The sequence below is a fragment of the Nerophis lumbriciformis genome, linkage group LG18 (genome assembly GCF_033978685.3).
Source record: "Nerophis lumbriciformis linkage group LG18, RoL_Nlum_v2.1, whole genome shotgun sequence".
NCBI lineage: Eukaryota > Metazoa > Chordata > Actinopteri > Syngnathiformes > Syngnathidae > Nerophis > Nerophis lumbriciformis.
Genome location: NC_084565.2, coordinates 22,782,501 through 22,808,907, shown reverse-complemented (window position 1 = coordinate 22,808,907; position 26,407 = coordinate 22,782,501). Strand labels below are relative to the sequence as shown.

Sequence of the window (26,407 nt, the reverse complement as noted above, 5' to 3'; positions counted from 1 at the left end):
AAGCTATCACTATCAAGCATCCCCTTGCTAAATGTGGCGGCACAGAGGTCAGAGGTTGTCCACTGCTCTGACTGAAGACACGTGTCAGAGTGTCTCTGATGATAAGAGCGGAGTGACCTCAACATTGTGCCAAACAGGATGTGGCCTTTTTTTCCTTCAAGTTATGCAACCACGCGCAGCAATTCTGCTTTTAGGAGGACCTGTCTCATACGATTTTGATGTAAGGACAGGAGACTGATGCAGCCATCCTATCAGAGCAGGAAATGCAGGCAAGGTCGCTGTGTCTGACACGATCCATCATGGCTTCCTGTTAGGGGGCTGTTTGCAACTCGCTCAAAGTGACGTTTTTCAAACCAAAATATAAAACGAACACCACCGGTTAGCTTATGTTACCATTAGTGCTGAAACAGAACATACATATGTTTGAAATGTCCATATTAGAGTTGTATTGATTAATCAATTAAATCAATTATACATTTAGAAAAAAAATTACATTTTAATTTACATTTTGAGGCTGCAAACAGCGGAGTTCAAAAATAAGAATAACTCATGCACACATGTTAAAAGTGTAATTTCAATGTTGATGATGTGCATTTATTAGAAAAAAGGAATTAAAGTACAGAACATTTTCCTTTATATCAACTATTTTCTTTAAAATACACATTGAGGCTATAAAGTTTATATGATTACTCGACTAATCAGGTAAACTCGTCGATATGTGATTTCTAAAATAATTTGATAGCTGCAGGCCTAGCCGCAACTATCGATTATTTTTGTCTGAGTAATCTATCGAATGATTAGTTTGATCAATTGAATAAAACACTTTTTAGCGTCAATGCGAGTGTGAATGTTGTCTGTCTATCTGTGTTGTCCCTGTGATGAGGTGGCGACTTGTCCAGGGTGTACCCTGCCTTCCGCCCGAATGCAGCTGAGATAGGCTCCAGCACCCCCCGCGACCCCAAAAGGGACAAGCGGTAGAAAATGGATGGCTGGATAAATGAAAGATTTTTCCAATGACATTATTCCTTATAAATGCACAGCATTGAATTTGTACTTTTACAGCAGGCGTATCACTATATATTTAAAACTTACATTGGGAAAAAAAAGGTTAAAAAAATAAGAAAAAACTGTGTGGCCAGATGAACATGAACCATACATATTAAAGAACCAAACTATGAAAAAAGACTGATAAAATATAATAAATTGAGAGACACATTTGAAAAGGTTGATATTAGAGATGTATGATAATGGCTTTTTTGCCGATATCCGATATTCCGATATTGTCCAACTCTTAATCACTGATACCGAAATCAACCGATACCGATATATACAGTCGTGGAATTAACACATTATTATGCCTAATTTTGTTGTGATGCCCCGCTGGATGCATTAAACAATGTAACAAGGTTTTCCAAAATAAATCAACTCAAGTTATGGAAAAAAATGCCAACATGGCACTGCCATATTTATTATTGAAGTCACAAAGTGCATTATTTTTTTTTTTAAATGCCTCAAAACAGCAGCTTGGAATTTGGGAGCATGAGGAGGTTGAGGTGGGCGGGGTTGGGAGAGGGGGGGCAGGGTTTGAGGTGGGGGGTGTATATTGTAGCGTCCCGGAAGAGTTAGTGCTGCAAGGGGTTCTGGGTATTTGTTCTGTTGTGTTTATGTTGCGTTATGGTGCGGATGTTCTCCCGAAATGTGTTTGTCATTCTTGTTTGGTGTGGGTTCACAGTGTGGCGCATATTTGTAACAGTGTTAAAGTTGTTTATACGGCCACCCTCTGTGTGACCTGTATGGCTGTTGACCAAGTATGCATTGCATTCACTTGTGTGTGTGAAAAGCCGTAGATAATATGTGACTGGGCCGGCACGCAAAGGCAGTGCCTTTAAGGTTTATTGGCGCTCTGTACTTCTCCCTACGTCCGTGTACACAGCGGCGTTTTAAAAAGTCATACATTTTACTTTTTGAAACAGATACCGATAATTTTGAAACAGATACCGATAATTTCCGATATTACATTTTAAAGCATTTATCGGCAGTCCGATATTATCGGACATCTCTAGTTGACATTGCCAACTCGCTAGCATTAACATCCACACTGTAGATGCAAGTTAAACATTTAAGACGGTGTAAGTTGCAAAGCATTAACATCCAAACTGTAGATGCAAGTTAAACATTTAAGACGGTGTAAGTTGCCAAAATAGACTTTTACCTTATTTCTGTTTGTTTGCTGCTCTTAAAAATGCAGGATGCTTTCTGGTAGTATTGCATCATCGATATAGTGCTAATGTAAAATGGCAGCTTTGTTTGACAGTGCAAACATTTCACCACATTGTCTTTTTCACTTCTAAATGATTGCACAACCCCTCTCTCGGCTTTTGGTTCTCTTTCCACTTTGTTTTTCCTTTTCTGAGCCATCTGTCTTTATCGGCACTCCACTAGTCCCGCCCGCCCACAAACATAGGCCATATCACCGGCAGTGCAGGCTGTGTCACCAAAGATGGGTGCACTGCTGTCTTATGCCCTGGAGCAAAACAATGTCCACGTATTCTACTAGTTAAACAAATCATTGAAGAAACAAAATGCAAATCAATGCTTTTTTTCTAATCGAATTAATTGTTTCAACCAATAAATTGTTGTATCCCATTCCCTAGTGTATAATTTTTCCAGTTACCGGTAATAATAATATTGAATAAAAATTGCACGTCGACCCGAGGAAATAGTCTAGCATTAAGGGTGTCACGCACAGCTGTCTTGTACACACAGGGAGCACGTGCACACACAAAAGCAGTACCCTAGAAGCAACTAACATGTTTTTGTTACGATAATACATACATTCAATGATAGCTGATAACATTAGCTATCATAGCTAAACTTTGCCTAATTGCTATCATTAGCTAACAATAGGGATGCGACGATAAACAGTATTAAGGATAAAGCACGGTAAAACTCCCGATTAGTATCATTTTAAATTTAATTTAATATAAAAACGTGATTGATAACTGTACTTTGATCAAGTCACAGACTGGTGACACTGCTCATTTACTGGAGAAACAAAGCTAGGATGCTAACATGAAAACAAGAGATATTAATGGCTTTCCCCTGTAAGAAACAACAGACCTTAATACATAAGAGATTATTAAACACTGAATTGAAAACAATATGTTCTTAAGAAGCCGAAATATTTAATAATAATGTTTACAAACACTTTGGTTGTAAACAGTTAGCGCCCTCTAGGCAGCTGTGAAAAGGTTGCAAACAGCCCCTTTAAGAACACTCATTGCTTACAGTATATCATGTTTGCAGGAGATTATAAGCACAATACTGACATTTTGAAAAAAAAACTCATGTTTGCAATGTTTTATGTAGAACTCACTAACATAAATTACTACCTTCTGGGTAGGGCAGCCGATATTATCGGCCGATAAATGCTTTAAAATATAATATCGGAAAGTATCGGTATCTGTTTCATAATTATTGGCATCGGTTTCTAAAAGTAAAATGTATGACATTTTAAAACGCCGCTGTGTACATGGACGTAGGGAGAGGTACAGAGTGCCAATAAACCTTAAAGGCACTTCCATTGCGTGCGTGCCGTCCGAGTCACATAATATCTACCGGCTGTTCTCATCACAAATTAATTAATGCAAGGCATACTTGATCAATAGCCATACAGGTCACACTAAGGGTGGCCGTATAAACAACTTTAACACTGTTACAAATATGCGCCACACTGTGAACCCACACCAAACAAGAATGACAAACACATTTCGGGAGAACATCCGCACCGTAACACAACATAAACACAACAGAACAAATACCCAGAATCCCTTGCAGTACTAACGCTACAATATAAACCCCCCGCTACTCCCTACCCCCACCCACCCACCCCAATTCCAACCCCGCCCACCTCAACCTCCTCATAGTCTCTCTCAGGGAGAGCATGTCCCAAATTCCATGCTGCTGTTTGGATGGATAGATAGTACTTTATAGATTCCTTCAGGAGAGTTCCCTCAGGAAAATTACAATTCCAGCAGCAGTGTACAGAATTGAGATCAAATTTAAAAAGTAAAAAGTAAATAATGGGGGTATAAATGGAAACAGAATAGAAAAATATTACAATAAGAATAAAAATAAAAAGCAACAATGAGAATAAAAATAACAGTAAAATAAGAATATAACAAGATAAACTAAGCAGTAGTGACCATGTTATGAAAAAGTATTGCACTGTTATTGTTTTGAGGCATGTTAAAAAAAAGAATGCACTTTGTGACTTCAATAATAAATATGGCAGTGCCATATGTTGGCATTTTTTTCCATAACTTGAGTTGATTTATTTTGGAAAACCTTGTTACATTGTTTAATGCATCCAGCGGGGCATCACAACAAAATTAGGCATAATAATGTGTTAATTCCACGACTGTATATATCGGTATCGGTAATTAAGAGTTGGACAATATCGGAATATCGGATATCGGTAAAAAAGCCATTATCGGACATCTCTACTTCTGGGTAGAGTACATTAAACACTTGCACTGTTTCTGCTTGCTAAGTGTACACACATTTGTGTAGCAGGTGATTGTATATTTATTATTTTATGATATCAGCGCCAAGGTGCCTAATGCTGGTGTGTGTGTGATTGCTGTTTGTTATTGTGCCTTTCTTCTTTGCACTGCAGATTGATGCTGCTTCATACCCCAACTTCCTAAAGTATAAATAAAATACTTGATATAGACAGAAGCGGTAGAAAATGGATGGATGGATGGACAGACCAGACCTGGGCAAATATTTCTGCTGTATATAACTTGTGATTGGGTCCCTTTTTAATATAACACAAAATCTTACAACAATGTATGATAGAATGCTAAAAACGCTATGACAGACCACCTCAAAAAACGGAATGTAAATGAAAATAAAGAATGTGGGATTTACAATATTACCAAGAAAGATCGCTCCTCTTTTACTTCTCAGACCACCTCCACGATCGATATATTTTACAAACCCCGTTTCCATATGAGTTGGGAAATTGTGTTAGATGTAAATATAAACGGAATACAATGATTTGCAAATCCTTTTCAACCTATAATCAGTTGAATATGCTACATAGACAACATATTTGATGTTCAAACTGATACTTTTTTTTTTTTGCAAATAATCATTAACTTTAGAATTTGATGCCAGCAACACGTGACAAAAGCATTATGAAGCCTAAAATATCACAACAGAGACCCCCGGACTGTTGAACAACTTAAGCTGTACACCAAGAAAGAATGGGAAATAATTCCGCCTGAGAAGCTTAAAAAATGTGTCTCCTCAGTTCCCAAACGTTTACTGAGTGTTGTTAAAAGGAAAGGCCATGTAACAGTGGTGAACATGCCCTTTCCCAACTACTTTAGCATGTGCTGCAGCCATGAAATTCTAAGTTAATTATTATTTGCAACAAAAAAAAAAAAGTTTATGAGTTTGAACATCAAATATCTTGTCTTTGTAGTGCATTCAATTGAATATGGGTGGAAAAGGATCTGCAAATCATTGTATTCCGTTTATATTTACATCTAACACAATTTCCCAACTCATATGGAAACGGGGTTTGTATAATCAAGCAAAACGCAACAAAAATGTAACAAAAAGCGAAATTTGAATACAAAGGGTAAACGACACCGACAATCTGATATATCATCACTTTTCTGCAGAGCATTATTGTAAAAATCCGATTTCACGTCTGTCCCTGATACCCTTGTCTCGGCCTGCCCGCTCTGTAAACAAACGCGGCCCACTATGCTTGGTGCCTGGTCTGTCTGGAGTGGCTGTGACGTAGATTACCGTAATTACCCGTGTATCACTCAAAAGAGCAGATTGCATCCATTGAAATACTTTCTGTAGTTCAAGACTTACAGTAATTTCAAAACAGCACTGCACATTATATTGGCGGCTACAGTTTCAAAATTAAAGGTCTAAAGAAATTTGGAAACGTCCCGCGTAAAAAATATCAACGGGCCGTATTTTGCCCAATTATGATCTAGACAGCGTTTAGCTGGCGGACCTTGGCTAAAATGATAGTTAAAGGTATCTATCCTCACAACTTTGTCTTTGTTAGTGTCTCGCTAGGTAACATGTCAACTGTCTTACCGAGGAGAAATCACATCCACCAAATCTCCGACAAGCCTCCATTTTAAATGCTCCTGCATTGCAGATGTGCTTCCATGAATAGCAGGGTCCGCTGTAAATTGAGCAAGTTATTTATGTCTTGGACGTGTTTAGGATGAAACGTTTCTATAATTTCTATGTTTCCAACTGCGCCGTGTTGCCAATTGACATCGCAATTTTTCTCTTCCTGCCGGTAGTTTCTGTTTGAAAAAAACGAGCAATGACGTCATCGACTATTGTGGACAAATTGGAAGAGAAAAGGTGAGGCCTTTAATCCCAGGAACACCAGGCCTACCGTCAAACATGGTGGTGATTGTATTATGCTCTGGGCCTGTTTTGCTGCCAATGGAACTGGTGCTTTACAGAGAGTAAATGGGACAATGAAAAAGGAGGATTACTTCTAAATTCTTCAGGACAACCTAAAATCATCACCGGAGGTTGGGTCTTGGGCACAGTTGGACATTCCAACAGGACAATGACCCCAAACTAGGGCTGGGCGATATATCGATATACGCCATATATCGCGGGTTTGTCTCTGTGCGATATAGAAAATGACTATATCGTGATATTCGAGTATACGCTCTCACGCAGTTGCTTTTAGCTGCTGGCATTACACTACAGGCTCTCCTCGCTCTTTCCTGTGTCTCCTTCTCACAGACAGAATAGCGCACCTTCTTACATACGTCACATACTGTCACGACATACGTCACATACGTTTACGCCCTCGCGCAGCAAAAAAGTAGCAGCATGGGTTACGTTAGCTGTGATGCTAGCGGTAATACGAGAGAAAGAATATGCGAATCTGGTAACAAATGAAGGAAGAATCAACTCCCCCAAAAAACAGCAGGGGGTCCATCGTCTGGCGGTGGTTTGGCTTCAAGTGTCAAACAGACAACCGTAATTTGTCAAGTGTGGGGCGAAAGCGTTGCTATAAAAAGTAGCATTACTGCTAATATGTAGCATCATTTGAAAAGTCACCTGCTAGAGAATGAAGAATGCTTACTCCGCATGTCAAAATCTCTGTTTGGTGCCACACCAACAAAATGCAGAGGCAACCATTTCCACATCAACACCGTATGAAAAAAAAAACGACATAAGGAGATAACATCCGCCGGAACCTACCACATAGCGAAGGACGTACATAATTTGATTTCCTATTATGCAGATCATTTTTATTTGACAGTTATTGAAATATCTTGTGTGACATCAGGCACAAAAGTGCACTTTATTTGTTTTAAACTATTGTAGTGGGGTTCTGTACAAAAAGTGCACTTTATATTAGTGTTGTTTTGATTTGTCATCTTGAGGACACCATGCACAAAAGTGCACTAATAGCTTGTTTTAAAATGTCTCCGACAATCTTGCATTTTCTGTTTTGAAATGACATGAATGTTAGTGCCACTGCTTAATAACTGTTTAATAAATACAGTTTTGGTTAACTGACTTAGTTGTGATTTCCCTCTCTGCATGAAAGTTTAAAATGAGCATATATTAATGCAGTATGAAGAAGAATGTTTTAATGTAGACACATAGAATCATCATACTGCTGTGATTATATGCATCAAGTGTTCATTCAAGGCTAAGGCAAAATATCGCGATATATATCGTGTATCGCGAGATGGGCTAAAAATATCGAGATATTAAAAAAAAAAGCCATATCGCCCAGCCCTACCCCAAACACACGTCAAAAGTGGTAAAGGAATGGCTAAATCAGGCTAGATTTAAGGTTTTAGAATGGCCTTCCCAAAGTCCTGACTTAAACGTGTGGACAATGCTGAAGAAACAAGTCCATGTCAGAAAACTAACTCATTTAGCTGAACTGCACCAGAAAACTAACTCATTTAGCTGAACTGCACCAATTTTGTCAAGAGGAGTGGTCAAAAATTCATCCAAAAGCTTGTGGATGGCTACCAAAAGCGCCTTATTGCAGTGAAACTTGCCAAGGGACATGTAACCAAATATTAACATTGCTGTATGTATACTTTTGACCCAGCAAATTTGGTCACATTTTCAGTAGACCCATAATAAATTCATAAAAAGAACCAAACCTCATGAATGTTTTTTGTGACAAACAAGGATGTGCTCCAATCCCTCTATCACAAAAAAATAAGAGTTGTAGAAATTATTGGAAACTCAAGACAGCCATGACATTATGTTCTTTACAAGTGTATGTAAACTTTTGACCACGACTGTTTGTGCTCACTGGTATGAAGTCTCATGAAATTTGGGGACGTCTCGCATGACGTCAAACATTAGGATGACTTGTTGAATTTTGATTGACTTCAAAAGAGGAAGATTAATTGGCAATTAGGGATGTCCGATAATGGCTTTTTTGCCGATATCCGATATTCCGATATTGTCCAACTCTTAATTACCGATACCGATATCAACCGATACCGATATATACAGTCATGGAATTAACACATTATTATGCCTAATTTGGACAACCAGGTATGGTGAAGATATGGTCCTTTTTTTTAAAATTAATAAAATAAAACAAGATAAATAAATTAAAAACATTTTCTTGAATAAAAAAAAGAAAGTAAAACAATATAAAAACAGTTACATATAAACTAATAATTAATGAAAATTAGTAAAATTAACTGTTAAAGGTTAGTACTATTAGTGGACCCCAATCATGTGTCCTTACGGACTGTATCCCTTGCAGACTGTATTGATATATATTGATATATAATGTAGGAACCAGAATATTAACAGAAAGAAACAACCCTTTTGTGTGAATGAGTGTAAATGGGGGAGGGAGGTTTTTTGGGTTAGTGCACTAATTGTAAGTGTATCTTGTGTTTTTTATGTTGATTTAATTTAAAAAAACAAAACAAAAAAAACAACCTGATACCGATAATAAAAAAAAACGATACCGATCAAAGCATTTATCGGCCGTTAATATCGGACATCTCTATTGGCAATACCTTCCGCCAGCACTACAACGTCCTTCAGCTTCTCCACTGCCTCTGCAAAGCGCGCCACATCCCTCAGCAAGGCAGGGATGTCTTCCACCTCAATGGCAGCGCCATCGGGACTGTCGGACGGTGGTGTGGGGGTCAACGCTCCTTTGGCCTGGCCTTTGGCGAACACCCACGACTGAAGAGTGAACCCTGAATGCAAATGTTTGAATGTAAGAACCGACAGCACTTTTATTTGTTGGAAAGATCTGGTGCCAAATAGCGTTGAACCTGCAGCGCTGGCATGTCGGCTCAGTGTGGTCGGCCTCCTTAGGGTGGCAACGGGTGACAGCATTGGCGGCAGCTTAATGTGCTGGGGACTGGGGATGCCTGGGTGGGACTGGGAGGGATCCTGAAGCCCGGCAGAGGTCGGGGTGAGCAATGACGAGGAGGAGGAGGAAGAGGTGGGCGACGGGGAGAAGGTGAAGTCGCCACCATCTTTCCGGGGCTGCTCCTGGAGGATGGACAACTGTCAGGGACAGAGAGAGACAACATGGCTACTCTTTCGACGCTGTGTTGACAAGCGACACAAAGGCACACAAGGCTTGCACAAGATCCTGCAACACTTCCTGAATCGAATGAGTGGAAGGGTGCGGCAGAAACAGCAATGTGAAAAAACACAAAGACAACATTTCATTCATGAATTATTCATCAATTTACCCTTCACTTTGATATTTATTATTCTTACACTGTAAAGATTAAGTTATACTTTACCTTACAGATAACCTGTACACCACATTATATCAATAACTGTTTTCATATTACAAGAGATTGTGGCTTACTTCAATATAAAAATGCAACAATGTTTGCTTCTCCATCCAGAAGGTAAAACAGTAAGATAGCTCATTGCAGCAGATGAGGCAAGCTTTACACAAAATGAAGCTACTTTCAACCTCATGATTCCAAATAATACTGAGCACTTGCTATGATATCTACCCAAAGAACGCACACAGTTTTTTTGACTACGAAGTTCTATATTTACCTGTTTAAGCCACACATGCCTGTTTGGCAAAATGTCCAGACGCTGTTTGCTTTGAGCGTCCACATTCTTAAGCCTCAGACTGGTGGAGTAAGGGTTGTAGCTGCGTTTGCCCCCACGCTTCAGCATCGCCATAGTAATAATTGAGATAATACCTTAAAAAATTGGCCTCTTTGTTGCATGTATACTAACAGAACATCACCATTTGCTCCTTGAGCTCCTCTTTTTGACTAAAAGGTCATCAAACAACAAGCTTGTGCAGCGTACACTTACACACATTTGCAAGAACAGCTTCGCTTTCACACCGGAAGTGATGGTTTGACTCACGTATACTCACACACTCACACGTGGGCAGTTGATCACTTCAGCAAAAATGTGTCCTTGTCAAGTTTTACCATGATCCAAATAGAATATATTGATTTGACTGATTCATTGAATTACATTTAGGGCTATTTTTGTTTCTCAATTAAATTGCTGTTTGGCCCGTGGCTCTTTGGCACGTTTTCACTTTGGCTTTTGGAGGCAAAAGTTTTGGGCACCCCTGATTTAGAGGCCAAAACCAGCCTAGCATGCAAGTTTTGGGATGTGGGCCAGAGAACCATACAAAACCTACACATTCAAACTAGGGCTGCAACAACTAATCGATTAAAATCGATTATAAAAATAGTTGCAGATTAATTTAGTCATCGATTCGTTGGATCTATGCTATGCGCAGAGGCTTTTTTTGTTTTTTTAATAAACCTTTATTTATAAACTGCAACATTTACAAACAGCTGAGAAACAATAATCAAAATAAGTATGGTGCCAGTATGCTGGGTTTTTTTCAATAAAATACTGGATAGGATAGAAATGTAGTTTGTTTATTTTATCCGATTATTAATCGATTAATCGAAGTAATAATCGACAGATTAATCGATTATCAAATTAATCGTTAGTTGCAGCCCTAATTCAAACCCGGTGTTCTGGAAAAATATGCTACCCATGAATATGTGCTGCCCAACGCTACTTAGCATGCGCATAAACGCTGAAGGTTTCCTCGAACAAAAAAATCTATTAAAAAAGGTAAAAACGTTGATATATTGTGGTTATTTTTTTTAGCATTTTTTACATACCAGAAAACAAAACAAAAACAGTATAACCTTGATTAACCTAAAATGCATGGCTGGTTGTGTGTATGTGTAATATATATATATATATATATACCGTATTTTTCAGAGTATAAGTCGCACTGGAGTATAAGTCGCATTTTTTGGGGACATTTATTTGATAAAACCCAACACCAAGAATAGACATTTGAAAGGCAATTTAAAATAAATAAAGAATAGTGAACAACAGGCTGAATAAGTGTACGTTATATGAGGCATAAATAACCAACTGAGAAGGTGTCTGGTATGTTAACGTAACATATTATGGTAAGAGTAATTCAACAATCTGTCACTCCTAATCGCTAAATCCCATGAAATCTTATACGTCTAGTCTCTTACGTGAATGAGCTAAATATTATTATTTGATATTTTACGGTAATGTGTTAATAATTTCACACATAAGTCGCACCCCCGGCCAAACTATGAAAAAAACTGCGACTTATTATAGTCCAAAAAATACGATATATATATATATATATATATATATATATACATATATATATATATATATATATATATATATATATATATATATATATATAAATTGACTGAAAGATGGCCCACTTGCCGCACGCTCGCCCAACACTGCGGTGCGAGCGCGATGATGTCAAGTTATCGATGGGAAAATGCATTTTTAGACATAATGATTTGCCTGAGCGGCTAGGAGACACCGAGAGTGGCAAGCGGTAGAAAATGGATTACAAAGGACAGATTTTTAAAAATAATTTAAAAAAAACTATTCTTTTTTTTTTTTTTAAACTTGGACATTTTCTAAAAATGTCATCAAAATCCATCCATTACTTATGTTGCTAACTATCAGATTACGCAAGTGGTTGCATTTTTTCTTTTTTTTCTTTCAGAACACCGGATCTCCTTACTGTGAAAGAAGATGGGAAGCCACGATGTCCGTAAAATGCAACGTGTTTTATTATAACACTATTTTAAAGTTCAAAATCTTCTTTATCACAACAAGCAATGTTAAAACGCCACAGAAGGCATAGCAGGGATGGCAAGGTGGAAAAGTGATAATAACCATAGAACAGTGGTTCTTAACATGGGTTCGATCGAACCCTAGAGTCGGCCTCAGGGGTTCGGCGGAGCCTCCGCTGCGGAGGTTGAGATACACCTGACTCATCGCGTAAATAAAAACTTCTCCCTATCGGCGTATTATGGATACCCCCAAACAATGTTCCCTCTAATTTTCCATATGTGTGAGCACACGCAAAAACTCCTTGAGCATTCAGTGGAGCACATGTGAGCGACGTTAGACGAGCACATGCACTGTGGCCACACCAGCAGCCCACCGGTCCCATACCTGACTAAATAACAAGTTCAATGTTTTATTATTATAATCAAATGGCAGCAGTCATTTCCATGAGATTATTTTGGCCCAATTACAATAACAACAAATATTGTTTTTCATGAGCTGTGTACTAGTATTGTATGTCTGGGTGGGGTTCCTGCTTTGGAAATAATTTGTACCCCTTTCAGATATCGCACTAAAACATTCACATGTTAGACAATAAGATGCGAACATGGGATCATGTGTACAATCCTGTAACTTTGTTTGTAAAAATATATCTTTATTAGTATTTCTTTAATATAATAACATAATTTCATGGTTAATATTTATAAATTAAGATAAAATTAAGAACAAAAACATTTTATTGTTCACTAAAGAAGGGTTCGGTGAATGCGCATATAAAACTGGTGGGGTTCGGTACCTCCAACAAGGTTAAGAACCACTGCCGTAGAACCAGAGATGGAACTATAAGCCATGTATAGCAAACCATTTCTTAAAACAATCCCACAGCTCAGGATGTGTTTTTACACTGCTTAAACCACATATCAATCCTGGCAAAACCTATAAATAGGCCTTCACATTATATTGTGTTTAAAAAAAAAACTGTCATTGCTAAACTTTGTGTAAACATTCTTAGTCCGTCAAGTAATGGCAAAACGTTTCATCTAGGCCAGTGTCCCCAAACCACCGGTCCGGGGACTGGTACCAGTCCGTTACCCATTTGCTACCGGGCCGCAGATAAACATTAAATAATTTATAAACGACTGCATTTTCTCCGACTTAACTTTCGCCTGTCCCACGAGACACACCAATAAGCTTGTTCATAGATGTACAATAAAACTCCTCGTAGGAAGTTACATCCATCCATCCATTTTCTACCACTTGTCCCTTTCGGGGTTGCGAGGGGGCCCCTGGAGCCCATCTCAGCTGCATTCGGGCGGAAGGCGGAGTACACCCTGGACAAGTCGCCACCTCATCGCAGGGCCAACACAGATAGACAGACAACATTCACACTCACATTCACACAAATATAAATGTGACATATTGTAGCCGAAGGCTGATTTCCATCTGCAGTCCCCAGCAGGTTGATGGTAGCCATGCTAGGGATCTCATTGCAAAGAAACAAGCCCAGAACTCCCACTAATTTGGCGTTATAGTGAGTTGTATTTACGCACAAGATTTTTTCGGGCATCTGGTCAGGATGCCACCTGAACGCCTCCCTAGGGAGGTGTTTAGGGCACGTCCGACCGGTAGGAGGCCACGGGGAAGACCCAGGACACGTTGGGTAGACTATGTCTCCCGGCTGGCCTGGAAACGCCTCGGGATCCCCCGGGAAGAGCTGGACGAAGTGGCTGGGGAGAAGGAAGCCTGGGCTTCTCTGCTTAGGCTGCTGCCCCCGCGACCCGACCTCGGATAAGCGGAAGGAGATGGATGGATGGAATTTACGCACTTATTTTTGCAGTATTTATCTGGCACAAGTGGAAAGCCGGTCCCTGAAAATAATGCCTACCATATTTTTTCGGAGTATAAGTCGCACCTGCCGAAAATGCATAATAAAGAAGGAAAAAAAAAACATACAAGTCGCACTGGAGCCCGGCCAAACTATGAAAAAAACTGCGACTTATAGTCCGAAAAATACGGTACATTAAACCGGTCCGTGGTGCAAAAAAAGGTTGGGGACCCAGTTACCCTCTTAAGGCCCAAGCTGTTTGTTTACATGCTTTTTTTTATTTCTCTTTGCTATTTGGGCTTATTGGACCCTAATTAAAATAAAAAATATTTTTATATGATGTACTTTAGTCCATAAGTACACAAACGTGTACTTCATATGCTGTGACATGCACATTTTTATTTTTACACTTTTCTTTCCAAATTCCATTGTATGTTATACTCTTCTGACACCACCAGATAGCAGTATAAGTGTCCACATAAGCGGCATAAGACCCCAATTCAGTACTGTACACAATTTTGGAAATAAGAGATAAAAGGTGCTGTCCACGCATGTGGCCTCTAAAGCCTTTAGAGCAGGCCTGGGCAATCATTTTGACTCCGGGGCCACATTTAGAGACAAAAATGTGTCTGGGGGCCGGTATATCTATTTTTAGGGACACTAATACATAACTTCACAATAATGCCTGATTGAATGCTAAAAATGTTATGACAGACCACCTTAAAAAAACGTAATGGGATTTCACATTTTTCTATGAACGATAAAACATTGAATATTGACAAAATATGAACGTCACACCCCCTTTCGATCGACATATTTTATAATCAAGTGAAACACAACAAAAATGCAACAAACAGTGAAATATGAACGCGAAGGGTGACCATAGTAACTAATTTGATTACCATAGTAACTGGTACATCATCCATAAGCACAGATTCCAACCATTGAAATACTTTGTATTAGAGATGTCCGATAATATCGGCATGCTTCAAAATGTAATATCGGAAATTATCGGTATCGTTTTTTTTATTATCTGTATCGGTTTTTTTTTGTTTTGTTTTTATTAAATCAACATAAAAAACACAAGATACACTTACAATTAGTGCACCAACCCAAAAAACCTCCCTCCCCAATTTACACTCATTCACACAAAAGGGTTGTTTCTTTCTGTTATTAATATTCTGGTTCATACATTATATATCAATATATATCAATACAGTCTGCAAGGGATACAGTCCGTAAGCACACATGATTGTGCGTGCTGCTGGTCCACTAATAGTACTAACCTTTAACAGTTAATTTTACACATTTTCATTAAAAACTAGTTTCTATGTAACTGTTTTTATATTGTTTTACTTGTTTTTATTCAAGAAAATGTTTTTTTAAAAAGGACCATATTTTCACCATACCTGGTTGTCCAAATTAGGCATAATAATGTGTTAATTCCACGACTGTATATATCGGTATCGGTAATTAACAGTTGGACAATATCGGAATATTGGCAAAAAAGCCATTATCGGATATCCCTACTTATTAATGCCTTATTCGGCATGGCCTTATTATAACCCTAACCCTGGCCCTAACTTCCCCATACTAATGTGTTAAAAACATATAACTTTGTCTTGAATTTGAAAAAAAACATTGTATTTTTCACTAAAGAAGGGTTCGGTGAATGCGCATATGAAACTGGTGGGGTTCGGTACCTCCAACAAGGTTAAGAACCACTGCTTTAGAGGTTAAAGCACCAAGAAGTTGTACAGTACTTTACATTGCAAGAGGTGCGCGTTCACGGACACAGGCCGGAAGCGAGTGTCCATCATGCCTTATTACAATTTACCGTATTCGGAGGTCCTGGACTTCCACTCCGGCTCTTCTTCGAGATGGACGGCGTTTTAATAAGTTCCCTCTTCTTGCGAGCGAACATCTTCAGGGTGCCTCGGCCGTCCATGCCGACCTCTTTGAGTTTGACGTACAGACCCCCCACCCACCCCCCGACTCGCCACTTGGGTGTTGTGCCGCCTGTCGTGCTGCTTAGCGGGGAGTCGCTGCCATCCGAGCGGGTCCTGATCCACGGAGCGTGTCTGTCGGTCCGCCGCGGATTGTCACTCATGGAGCCGAGCGGGGGCTCAATGACACACACGAAAAAAGGGGGAGGGAGGCGGGCCGCCCGCTTCCTCAACGGAGGAGGAGGAAGAGGCGCAATCTACTTTTATCAACAAGTGTCACTATTACCGTTTCTTAGCTTGAACTTTACTCTTTTATTTTTTTTAAACAAAAAAACAAAACACAACACAGGAAAATGACCGACTGGGCCTTAAAGGCAGCAAATTGGCTTTGATGATCAAAGCAATTAACCGTCGAACCGCACGTGCGTCCACGTCATTCGACGTGGTAACCTTCCGCCGGCAAAACGCACCTGCGCTGTGATGAAAGCTAGACCCTACGAGGCAACACATTAAAAAAAAAACCGAAACAAATAAAATAAAATATTAAAAACAAATTAAATATAATTAAATACAAGTATTTAATATGCAGTATTATATATAATAATGTACTGTAATAATGTAATGTGTAATTCAGAAGACGACAAGAAACCCTTCACAAGCTCGTCAGTAAAATTGGAACGTCAAACATATTGGCCACATCATTTTTTATTTTAGTATATTTTCCATTCCTGTAATCATCATTTTTTATTGTAACTTTTCGAATGATGCAATACCATTTGAAAAAATAAAAAATATATAATTAAGTAGGCCCACGCATTTTATAACGTGGTCATCATGGTTCTTTCCTGATTGGCTGAGAACAATCACGTGATTCCACTGCCATGTAGGCAAATCCCGAAAGGCCCCAAATAGTCTGTTCTTCCTTCGAATAGCTCCAGATAACTACAAAATACATAAAATAAATAAATATATAATAAAATAAATACAAAAATACAGAGTAAACATTGTATTTTTTCCCCATAAAAAACGACAACACATAGGTCCATCCATCCATCCATTTTCTACCGCTTGTCCCTTTCGGGGTCGCGGCGGGTGCTGCTGGAGCCTATCTCAGCTGCATTCGGCCGGAAGGCGGTGTACACCCTGGACAAGTCGCCACCTCATCACAGATAAAAAGACAACATTCACACTCCCTAGAAAATAATAGTATAAAAAAACGATGAAAAGTCATGTTTGAATGTGGTCACAACATTAGGTACACCTGCACATGGAGATCCGACAGAAAAGCAGTATCAAAATAAATTGTGCAGGTTTTTTGATACAGATTAGCTCCTGGCACTTAAGGCAGAGATGTCAAACTCGTTTTCATTGAGGGCCCCATCGCAGTTCTGGCTGCCATCAGAGGGCCACTTGTAACAGTGAATAATGTATGAATATGCCTTTGGATGTCATTATTAATTATATAAATTCTTTAAAGTATGATGTCGATTTTACAGTAAAAACTTTATATATACAAAAAAAAATTTTATTTTTTTTCTTACAACATTTAATATAAAAACAGTACCAGTGTTTTGTTTTTTATGGAAAAAGCAAGAATTTTACAACATTATATTGTTAAAGGGAAAAACAGTACAAGTATTTTTTTTTATTCTGGCAACTTATCTGCCAGTTTTTCTACCGTAAAACCAAATGTACCGTCTTTGGTATGAGAAAAAGCGCTATATAAAATATAATTCACTTCACTTCACTTTCCATTTTCAGTAATACACCGTTAAAAACAACAACCGTAGATTTTACAGTCAAAAACTGGCAGCTCAGTCAACAGAATTTTAGCGCCAAAAACAGTGGTAGTATTTTTCAATTTACAGTAATATGCTGTAAAGAACAACATACAATTGATTGTCTTTTTTTTAATTTGATTGGTAGTTTGCTGTAAAGTATTTTTATTTAGACAAAAACATGTTTGGAAAGTATGATAATATACGGTAATATTTGTTGCAATATTGGATCCTATTAAAGTTTAAAATGTATGCAATTTCAAGCAGTACATATATTTTTTCTAGCAGAATGAAAAAAAAATCATTATATTTAGTGAGAAAATATTAAGTACTTTATTGACACTTATTTCCAGGTGTGGGCCAGATAAAATGATGTCGCGGGCCAGATCTGGCCCCCGGGCCTTGAGTTTGATACCTGTGGCTAAACTTTGTCCATCGAGTTCAGGGGTATCAAACTCATTTTAGATCGGGAGCCACATGGAGAAAAATCTACTCACAACTGGTAAAATCACGGCACGATAACTTAAAAATAAAGACAACTTCAGATTGTTCTGTTTGTTTAAAAATAGAACAAGCCCATTCTGAAAATGTACAAATCAAAATGTTGTTGTTTTTTTACACTTACATGTTGCGGTTAATAGTATTCTATCTTTATTTGTCATTATTTATTCTTTCTGAATAAATTATGTGATCAAGTTCATCAGTCAACTCGTTGGTTTTTTATATTTCAATCTATCAAGATAAAAAAATATCAAAATCAAATTACAGTGTGTTATTTATGTAGTTTGATCATTTTCCTCGACTGGTGTACTAACATCATGTGGTTTATTTCGCATCAGCTACAAAGATACAAATAATTGCTATTTCGCCATCCAGTGGACACATTTAGAACAGCAGTTTCTTTCATTCAAAAATTTCAGGTTCATTTTTATACTTAGCAAACTCATGCCGCAGGTCAAATAAAACCTGTTTGTGACCCTGATCCGGCCCTCGGGTCGAACATTTGACACCCCTGATCCAGCGGTACGCCAAATAAGCCTGTAAATATGTACTGTATATAGAAAATCCTTTCTGCTCTTTGTGCTTTGTGTCCAAAAATACAAACCCCGTTTCCATATGTGTTGGGAAATTGTGTTAGATGTAAATATAAACGGAATACAATGATTTGCAAATCATTTTCAATCCATATTCAGTTGAATATGCTACAAAGACAACATATTTGATGTTCAAACTGATAAACATTTTTTTTTTGTTGCAAATAATCATTAACTTTAGAATTTGATGCCAGCAACACGTGACAAAGAAGTTGGGAAAGGTGGCAATAAATACTGATAAAGTTGAGGAATGCTCATCAAACACTTATTTGGAACAAATTGTTGAACAGTCTAATTGGGAACAGGTGGGTGCCATGATTGGGTATAAAAGTAGATTCCATGAAATGCTCAGTCATTCACAAACAAGGATGGGGCGAAGGTCACCACTTTGTCAACAAATGCGTGAGCAAATTGTTGAACAGTTTAAGAAAAAACATTCTCAACCAGCTTTTGCAAGGAATTTAGGGATTTCACCATCTACGATCCGTAATATCATCAAAGGGTTCAGAGAATCTGGAGAAATCACTGCACGTACGCAGCTAAGCCCGTGACCTTCGATCCCTCAGGCTGTACTGCATCAACAAGCGACATCAGTGTGTAAAGGATATCACCACATGGGCTCAGGAACACTTCAGAAACCCACTGTAAGTAACTACAGTTGGTCGCTACATCTGTAAGTGCAAGTTAAAACTCTCCTATGCAAGGCGAAAACCGTTTATCAACAACACCCAGAAACGCCGTCGGCTTCGTTGGGCCTGAGCTCATCTAAGATGGACTGATGCAAAGTGGAAAAGTGTTCTGTGGTCTGACGAGTCCACATTTCAAATTGTTTTTGGAAACTGTGGACGTCATGTCCTCCGGACCAAAGAGGAAAAGAACCACCCGGATTGTTATAGGCGCAAAGTTGAAAAGTCAGCATCTGTGATGGTATGGGGTTGTATTAGTGCCCAAGACATGGGTAACTTACACATCTGTGAAGGCGCCATTAATGCTGAAAGGTACATACAGGTTTTGGAGCAACATATGTTGCCATCCAAGCATACGTTACCATGGACGCCCCTGCTTATTTCAGCAAGACAATGCCAAGCCACGTGTTACATCAACGTGGCTTTATAGTAAAAGAGTGCCTGTAGTCCAGACCTGTCTCCCATTGAAAATGTGTGGCGCATTATGAAGCGTAAAATACCACAACGGAGACCCCCGGACTGTTGAACAACTTAAGCTGTACATCAAGCAAGAATGGGAAAGAATTCCACCTGAGAAGCTTAAAAAATGTGTCTCCTCAGTTCCCAAACGTTTACTGAGTGTTGTTAAAAGGAAAGGCCATGTAACACAGTGGTGAACATGCCCTTTCCCAACTACTTTGGCACGTGTTGCAGCCATGAAATTCTAAGTTAATGATTATTTGCAAAAAAAAATAAAGTTTATGAGTTTGAACATCAAATATCTTGTCTTTGTAGTGCATTCAATTGAATATGGATTGAAAAGGATTTGCAAATCATTGTATTCCGTTTATATTCACATCTAACACAATTTCCCAACTCATATGGAAACGGGGTTTGTATTAAGTATACTTGTTAAATATAACCTCTACCTTGCTTCTTCATTATGGCGATACTTGGTGGAAGCGCTGCTTGAGTGAAATGATATCACCTGTGTATGAAAGGAAGCAAAGTTACTACAATATTCATGAAACATTTTTTTAAATCAAAGTTTATTAAGAAATTGAAGACAGTCACTACAGTGAGATGAGAGCAGCATTTTGAACAAAAGTAGAAATCATTTGTTTGACACAGTACACTGAAATCAAGTATTTATATAAAAAAAATGACGAGTTTGGTAAAGTCTGACGGAGTGTCTTTTTTTTTGATCATAAGACTCTAATATAGGACATGTGGGTGGTCTACAGCTCCGTCGCTGGACCCCATTCGATATCCTCCGCCTCGTCCTCGTCCACACCGTCCTCCTCCGAGCTGTCACTCCCCCCTCGGATCTGCGTGCGTCTCATCTGGACTTCTTGGTGATGATGTGCCACCCTGCAACAATGTAAGACATGCAGGTGGATCCAAAATGGAATGCGAAAATTCATATTTGCAAAAAACACGGAAGCAGATCAAACTTACACAATAAACTGCAAGGACTTTTTGTCCTGCCCTTGTCCCTGCGGCTCACCTTGTCGGGCCTGAAAGAGAAGAATACATTAGCACACACAAGAGTTTTCATTGAACATAAAAATGTCCGTTTGATCCGTAGTTTTAAATTGCAGGAACATTGTTTTTGTTATTTATGTTATATTTGTATGTTGTTATGAATAACTTTTTGGTGGTGGTCGGAGGCGCAAATTGGCAACCACGTTTCCATCAGTCTACCCCAGGGCAAATGTAGCTTACCACCATCAAAGAAGGGTTCTTACTAGAGATGTCCGATAATGGCTTTTTTGCTGATAACCGATATTGTCCAACTCTTAAATACCGATTCCGATATCAACCGATACCTATATATACAGTCGTGGAATTAACTCATTATTATGCCTAATTTTGTTGTGATGCCCCGCTGGATGCATTAAACAATGTAACAAGGTTTTCCAAAATAAATCAACTCAAGTTATGGAAAAAAATGCCAACATGGCACTGCCATATTTATTATTGAAGTCACAAAGTGCATTCTTTTTTTTAACATGCCTAAAAACAGCAGCTTGGAATTTGGGACATGCTCTCCCTGAGAGAGCATGAAGAGGTTGAGGTGGGCGGGGTTGAGGTGGGGGGGTGTATATTGTAGCGTCCCGGAAGAGTTAGTGCTGCAAGGGGTTCTGGGTATTTGTTCTGTTGTGTTACGGTGCGGATGTTCTCCCGAAATGTGTTTGTCATTCTTGTTTGGTGTGGGTTCACAGTGTGGCGCATATTTGTAACAGTGTTAAACTTGTTTATACGGCCACCATCAGTGTGACCTTTATGGCTGTTGACCAAGTATGCATTGCATTCAATTGTGTGTGTGAAAAGCCGTAGATATTATGTGACTAGGCCGGCATGCAAAGGCAGTGCCTTTAAGGTTTATTGACGATCTGTACTTCTCCCTACGTCCGTCTACACAGCGGCGTTTTAAAAAGTCATACATTTTACTTTTTGAAACCGATACCGATAATTTCCGATATTACATTTTAAAGCATTTATCGGCCGATAATTAGGGATGTCCGATAATGGCTTTTTGCCGATATCCGATATTCCGATATTGTCCAACTCTTTAATTATCGATACCGATATCAACCGATACTGATATCAACCAATATATACAGTCGTGGAATTAACACATTATTATGCCTAATTTGGACAACCAGGTATGGTGAATATAATAAAATAAGATAAATACATTTAAAACATTTTCTTGAATAAAAAAGAAAGTGAAACAATATAAAAACAGTTACATAGAAACTAGTAATTAATGAAAATGTGTAAAATTAACTGTTAAAGGTTAGTACTATTAGTGGACCAGCAGCACGCACAATCATGTGTGCTTACGGACTGTATCCCTTGCAGACTGTATTGATATATATTGATATATAATGTAGGAACCAGAATATTAATAACAGAAAGAAACAACCCTTTTGTGTGAATGAGTGTAAATGGGGGAGGGAGGTTTTTTGGGTTGGTGCACTAATTGTAAGTGTATCTTGTGTTTTTTATGTTGATTTAATAAAAAAATAAAAAAATAAAAAAACAAACAAAAAAAACCAAACGATACCGATAATAAAAAAAACGATACCGATAATTTCCGATATTACATTTTAACGCATTTATCGGCCGATAATATCGGCCTGCCGACATCTCTACCGACAATATAATACTATCGGACAACTCTACTTTGAGTGTCTAGAAAAGTGCTATCTAAATCTAATCCATTATCCTTATTACTACATGTTTATCTTGATCAGCAAAAAAGTCATTATTTTGGTCACCATAAGGCCGTAATGTCTACTCAGTGGCCTAGTGGTTAGAGTGTCCGCCCTAAGATCGGTAGGTCGTGAGTCATACCAAAGACTATAAAAATGGGAGCTATTACCTCCCTGCTTGGCACTCAGCATCAAGGGTTGGAATTGGGGGTTGAATCACCAAAATGATTCCCGAGCGCGGCCACCGCTGCTGCTCACCGCTCCCCTCACCTCCCAGGGGGTGGAACAAGGGTGATGGGTCAAATGCAGAGGGTCATTTATCAGTGGTACTTTAACTTTAATGCCACATTAGAAAAGTCCTCATAAAGGGGGTTGATATGATGCATCAGTTCATGTGTTTTGATCTCCATACATTTTCAGTTCAATATTAGTGAACTTTGACACGTCAGGATCAATTACTCCCAAAATCGAATAAACAATTATGTGTTAATTTACTTTATTGTTGATTACATATTTCTTTGTTGGTCCTTGTGTCAACTTGAGAGAACCTAGCAGCAGCCCTCATCGGGTTCTTTAACAAAACATATCACTTGAGGTGATTATTTTTGAATTGTTACGTATGAACTTGGACCACCTAAAGCGGCTCCCTGGATCTCTTTCAGAGATGTGTGAAAATCGAAAAAGATGAAGAAAAACACATATTTTTTGTTTTAATATATTTTCTGTAGGAGAACAAACACGACACAAACTTTGCTAATTGTTAGAAATCCCACTGTTTATGTTGTACATGCTTCACTGATGAGAGTATTCGGCAAACGCCGTTTTGTCCTACTAATTTCAGCGATCCTTGAACTTATCGTAGCTTGTTTACATGCAAAACTTTCTCTGATGCTGCCACAGAAAGAGGTGTTTTATGCCACTCCTTTTTTGTCTCATTTTTTTCACCAAACATTTTATGCTGTGCGTGAATGCACAAAGGGTAGCTTTGTTGATTTTATTGATATGCTAACATGCTATTTAGTCTAGCTGTATGTGCATATTGCATCATTATGCTTCCCTTGTAGGTATATTTGAGCTCATTTAATTTATTTTACTTATGTCCTCTGTGTATTTAATTTCTTTGCATGTCTCACGACACATTATCTGTATGTAATATTGGCTGCATGTCTCATAGTTGTTTGTGTGCCATGTTGTTCCAGACCCAGCAAACGTTAGCCAGCTTGCAAATATTGTAATAAATCCATTAGAAGAAGACAGCCTGCCGTTTCCTTAAACTTGGACACACACATCTATACCTTTGACCTTTCTGAGCCGGTAATTTCCAGAAGTTATCTCATCCTGTGAGAAGCCTCCATTTTACTAATGACTTCCAATGTTGCAAAAATGTGTAGAATAAAAATTAAAATGCAACATTTCTGTCAACAAAGACTGCCGTCAGCCTTTGATAGTAGGCTAATATAGCTATTATTGACACTTACATCATGTGTTGCCTTCATTATAACACTTATATAAGGCTTTTAATTTTTTGCAGCTCCAGACAGATTTAGTTTTTGTATTTTTGGCCCAATATGGCTCTTTCAACATTTTGGGTTGCCGACCCCTGAGCTAAAGTCATGGTCAATCAACACCAAATATGATGAGCTGTTAAGACAATCTGAAAAATGTAAGGTTTTTGTTGTTGTTGTTGTTAATATTTGACCAGCGCCTCCGCTGGTTGCAGTCAGAAGTGCACTCAATTTTGAGTTGTCCCATTAATTGTAAGGCTTGAAGGGGAAAATTTTTAGGATTTGAAAGATGATTAAAAAACGTGTGAAGATGCGGAAGTTGTAGCCTTCAAATCCCTCTAAAGCAACTTCAAAACCCTCCATCAACAGTGCAAGTATATACATAATGTAGTAACAGACATGTTAATAACAATATGTAATATGTACAATATTTACCCTATTTTGGTAATTTCATGCATTACCGGAACTTATTTCTTCAGCGCATTTATTCCCATTTCCATAGCAATGCACTTTCACAACAAACGTGTGTTCCTACTTCTGGAAACAAAGGCAAGAGTGTTCTAATAATGGCAGACTTGGTAACAAACAACGAAGATGACTATTTTTGGACAAATGAAGATTCGCAACCGTATCTTTTTTTAAGCTGAGTATACGGAGGATGAACTACTGCTTATAGAAGCCAGCACGAAGGAAGGCTGAAACCTCGGAGCAGACGGAAGCCGAGACAGTGAGGTCGACATGACTTGACGCCGCAAATGTGGAACTTGGTGCAAAGCTATGCCGACATAAATGGCGTGTGTACCTAAATAAACCGGAAAAAATGTCCCCAGCCAGCTGGACCAAACGCAAAACTGTCCATTGTGTGAGTCACTATAATATTTTTATACATGCAGCACATCATGCTATTGTTAGTGCAACTGCATACACTGTTGAGTTAGCTGTGGACAAACAAAACATGAAATGTGGGCCAACACTTTACAGATACTGTAACATGATTGTTCATGCTTTTCAGGCCCTGTCTACATTAAACCGGATAACCCCTTAAACAAATAATTATTTAGCCTAAGCTCTGTGTCAGGCACACTAAACCATCGTTTAAGGTTCTCCTCCGTGGATTTCTTGAATCTCCGGCTCTTAGCTTTGTATGGACTCATCAATCGTTTACAAACTGAGTTCAGAGAGAAAGTGACGCCAGAAAGACCGCGCCCCACACAGGAAGTGACGTCAGAAAGAACGCGCCACAGCCAGCTTCATAACAACCGGTTTCGGAACTCGGAGGTAACCAGTGGAAAGATGGAGGCGAGTCATCGAGACATGTCCGTATTTCTCCTTCTTCTACATGTACAGACGCTTGTGGAAATCACACATGAATACCGTAAGAGAAGGAAACGCGCAATTGCAGCTATTCGGGATACAACACTTCTCAAACGGCAACATAGCAATGTTGAGCGACGGTTTTGGATAAGGCCTGGAAGAACGGCAGCCTGGTGGGATATGTTTGTCAACGAGTGTGTTGTGTCAGCGGAATGGCAAGAGAACTTTCGAACGTCCAGCTCAGCTGTGCTTCTACTTAGTGAAATACTGAGAGACAACGAGAATGCGGGCTCCCGTGGACGAGGGTTACTATGGAAAACAGCGATTACATTTGGACTGGCAAAGCAGACTATTTGTTATTGTCCGCAATGTATGTCTAGCCATTACACAACGTCTAGTTTTGTACTCAGCAGCACGGTGGTACAGGGGTTAGTGCGTCTGCCTCACAATACGAAGGTCCTGGGTTCGATCCTGCGCTCGGGATATTTCTGTGTGGAGTTTGCATGTTCTCCCCGTGACTGCGTGGGTTCCCTCCGAGTACTCCGGCTTCCTCCCACTTTCAAATACATGCACCTGGGGATAGGTTGATTGGCAACACTACATTGGCCCTAGTTTGTGAATGTGAGTGTGAATGTTGTCTGTCTATCTGTGTTGGCCCTGCGATGAGGTGGCGACTTGTCCAGGGTGTACCCCGCCTTCCGCCCAAATGCAGCTGAGATAGCCTCCAGCAGTTTTGTACTCCATAACTATTGTGAAGCCATGAAGTGGTTGCAGCCGTCAAGTACGACCGCCAATTTCAGCCTACAAGCACAGTGTCCTGACCAGATATCTAGATCCTTAGATTGATTGTCGTAGAATATTCTTTATCACATGGTTCACTTCCACACGTCCATTAGA

The 26,407-nt window shown here is 39.0% G+C and overlaps 2 protein-coding genes across 12 annotated transcripts in view; both read right to left on the bottom strand.

Annotated features, from left to right (window-relative positions):
* Positions 1 to 16,364, bottom strand: part of arhgap45b (Rho GTPase activating protein 45b) — a 50,302-nt gene extending 33,938 nt beyond the window's left edge. For 2 of the 7 annotated variants that reach the window (XM_061977853.2, XM_061977852.2), the window contains exons 1-3: positions 15,825 to 16,362; positions 9,342 to 9,579; positions 9,078 to 9,263 (exon numbers count right to left, since the gene is read on the bottom strand). In XM_061977853.2, the coding sequence (XP_061833837.1) occupies positions 9,078 to 9,263; positions 9,342 to 9,579; positions 15,825 to 16,097 (697 nt within the window). In that variant the 5' untranslated portion in view covers positions 16,098 to 16,362. Of the gene's footprint in view, positions 1 to 9,077; positions 9,264 to 9,341; positions 9,580 to 15,824 lie in introns of all 7 variants that reach the window. The other 5 variants (XM_061977855.2, XM_061977851.2, XM_061977854.2 and 2 more) reach the window with 5 other exon arrangements.
* A 4,152-nt stretch (positions 16,365 to 20,516) lies between these two features.
* The window catches only part of tjp3 (tight junction protein 3), a 90,871-nt gene continuing 84,980 nt past the window's right edge, over positions 20,517 to 26,407 (bottom strand). For all 5 annotated transcript variants that reach the window (XM_061977848.1, XM_061977846.1, XM_061977847.1 and 2 more), the window contains exons 29-30: positions 20,929 to 20,987; positions 20,517 to 20,841 (exon numbers count right to left, since the gene is read on the bottom strand). In XM_061977848.1, the coding sequence (XP_061833832.1) occupies positions 20,709 to 20,841; positions 20,929 to 20,987 (192 nt within the window). In that variant the 3' untranslated portion in view covers positions 20,517 to 20,708. The remainder of the gene's footprint in view (positions 20,842 to 20,928; positions 20,988 to 26,407) is intronic.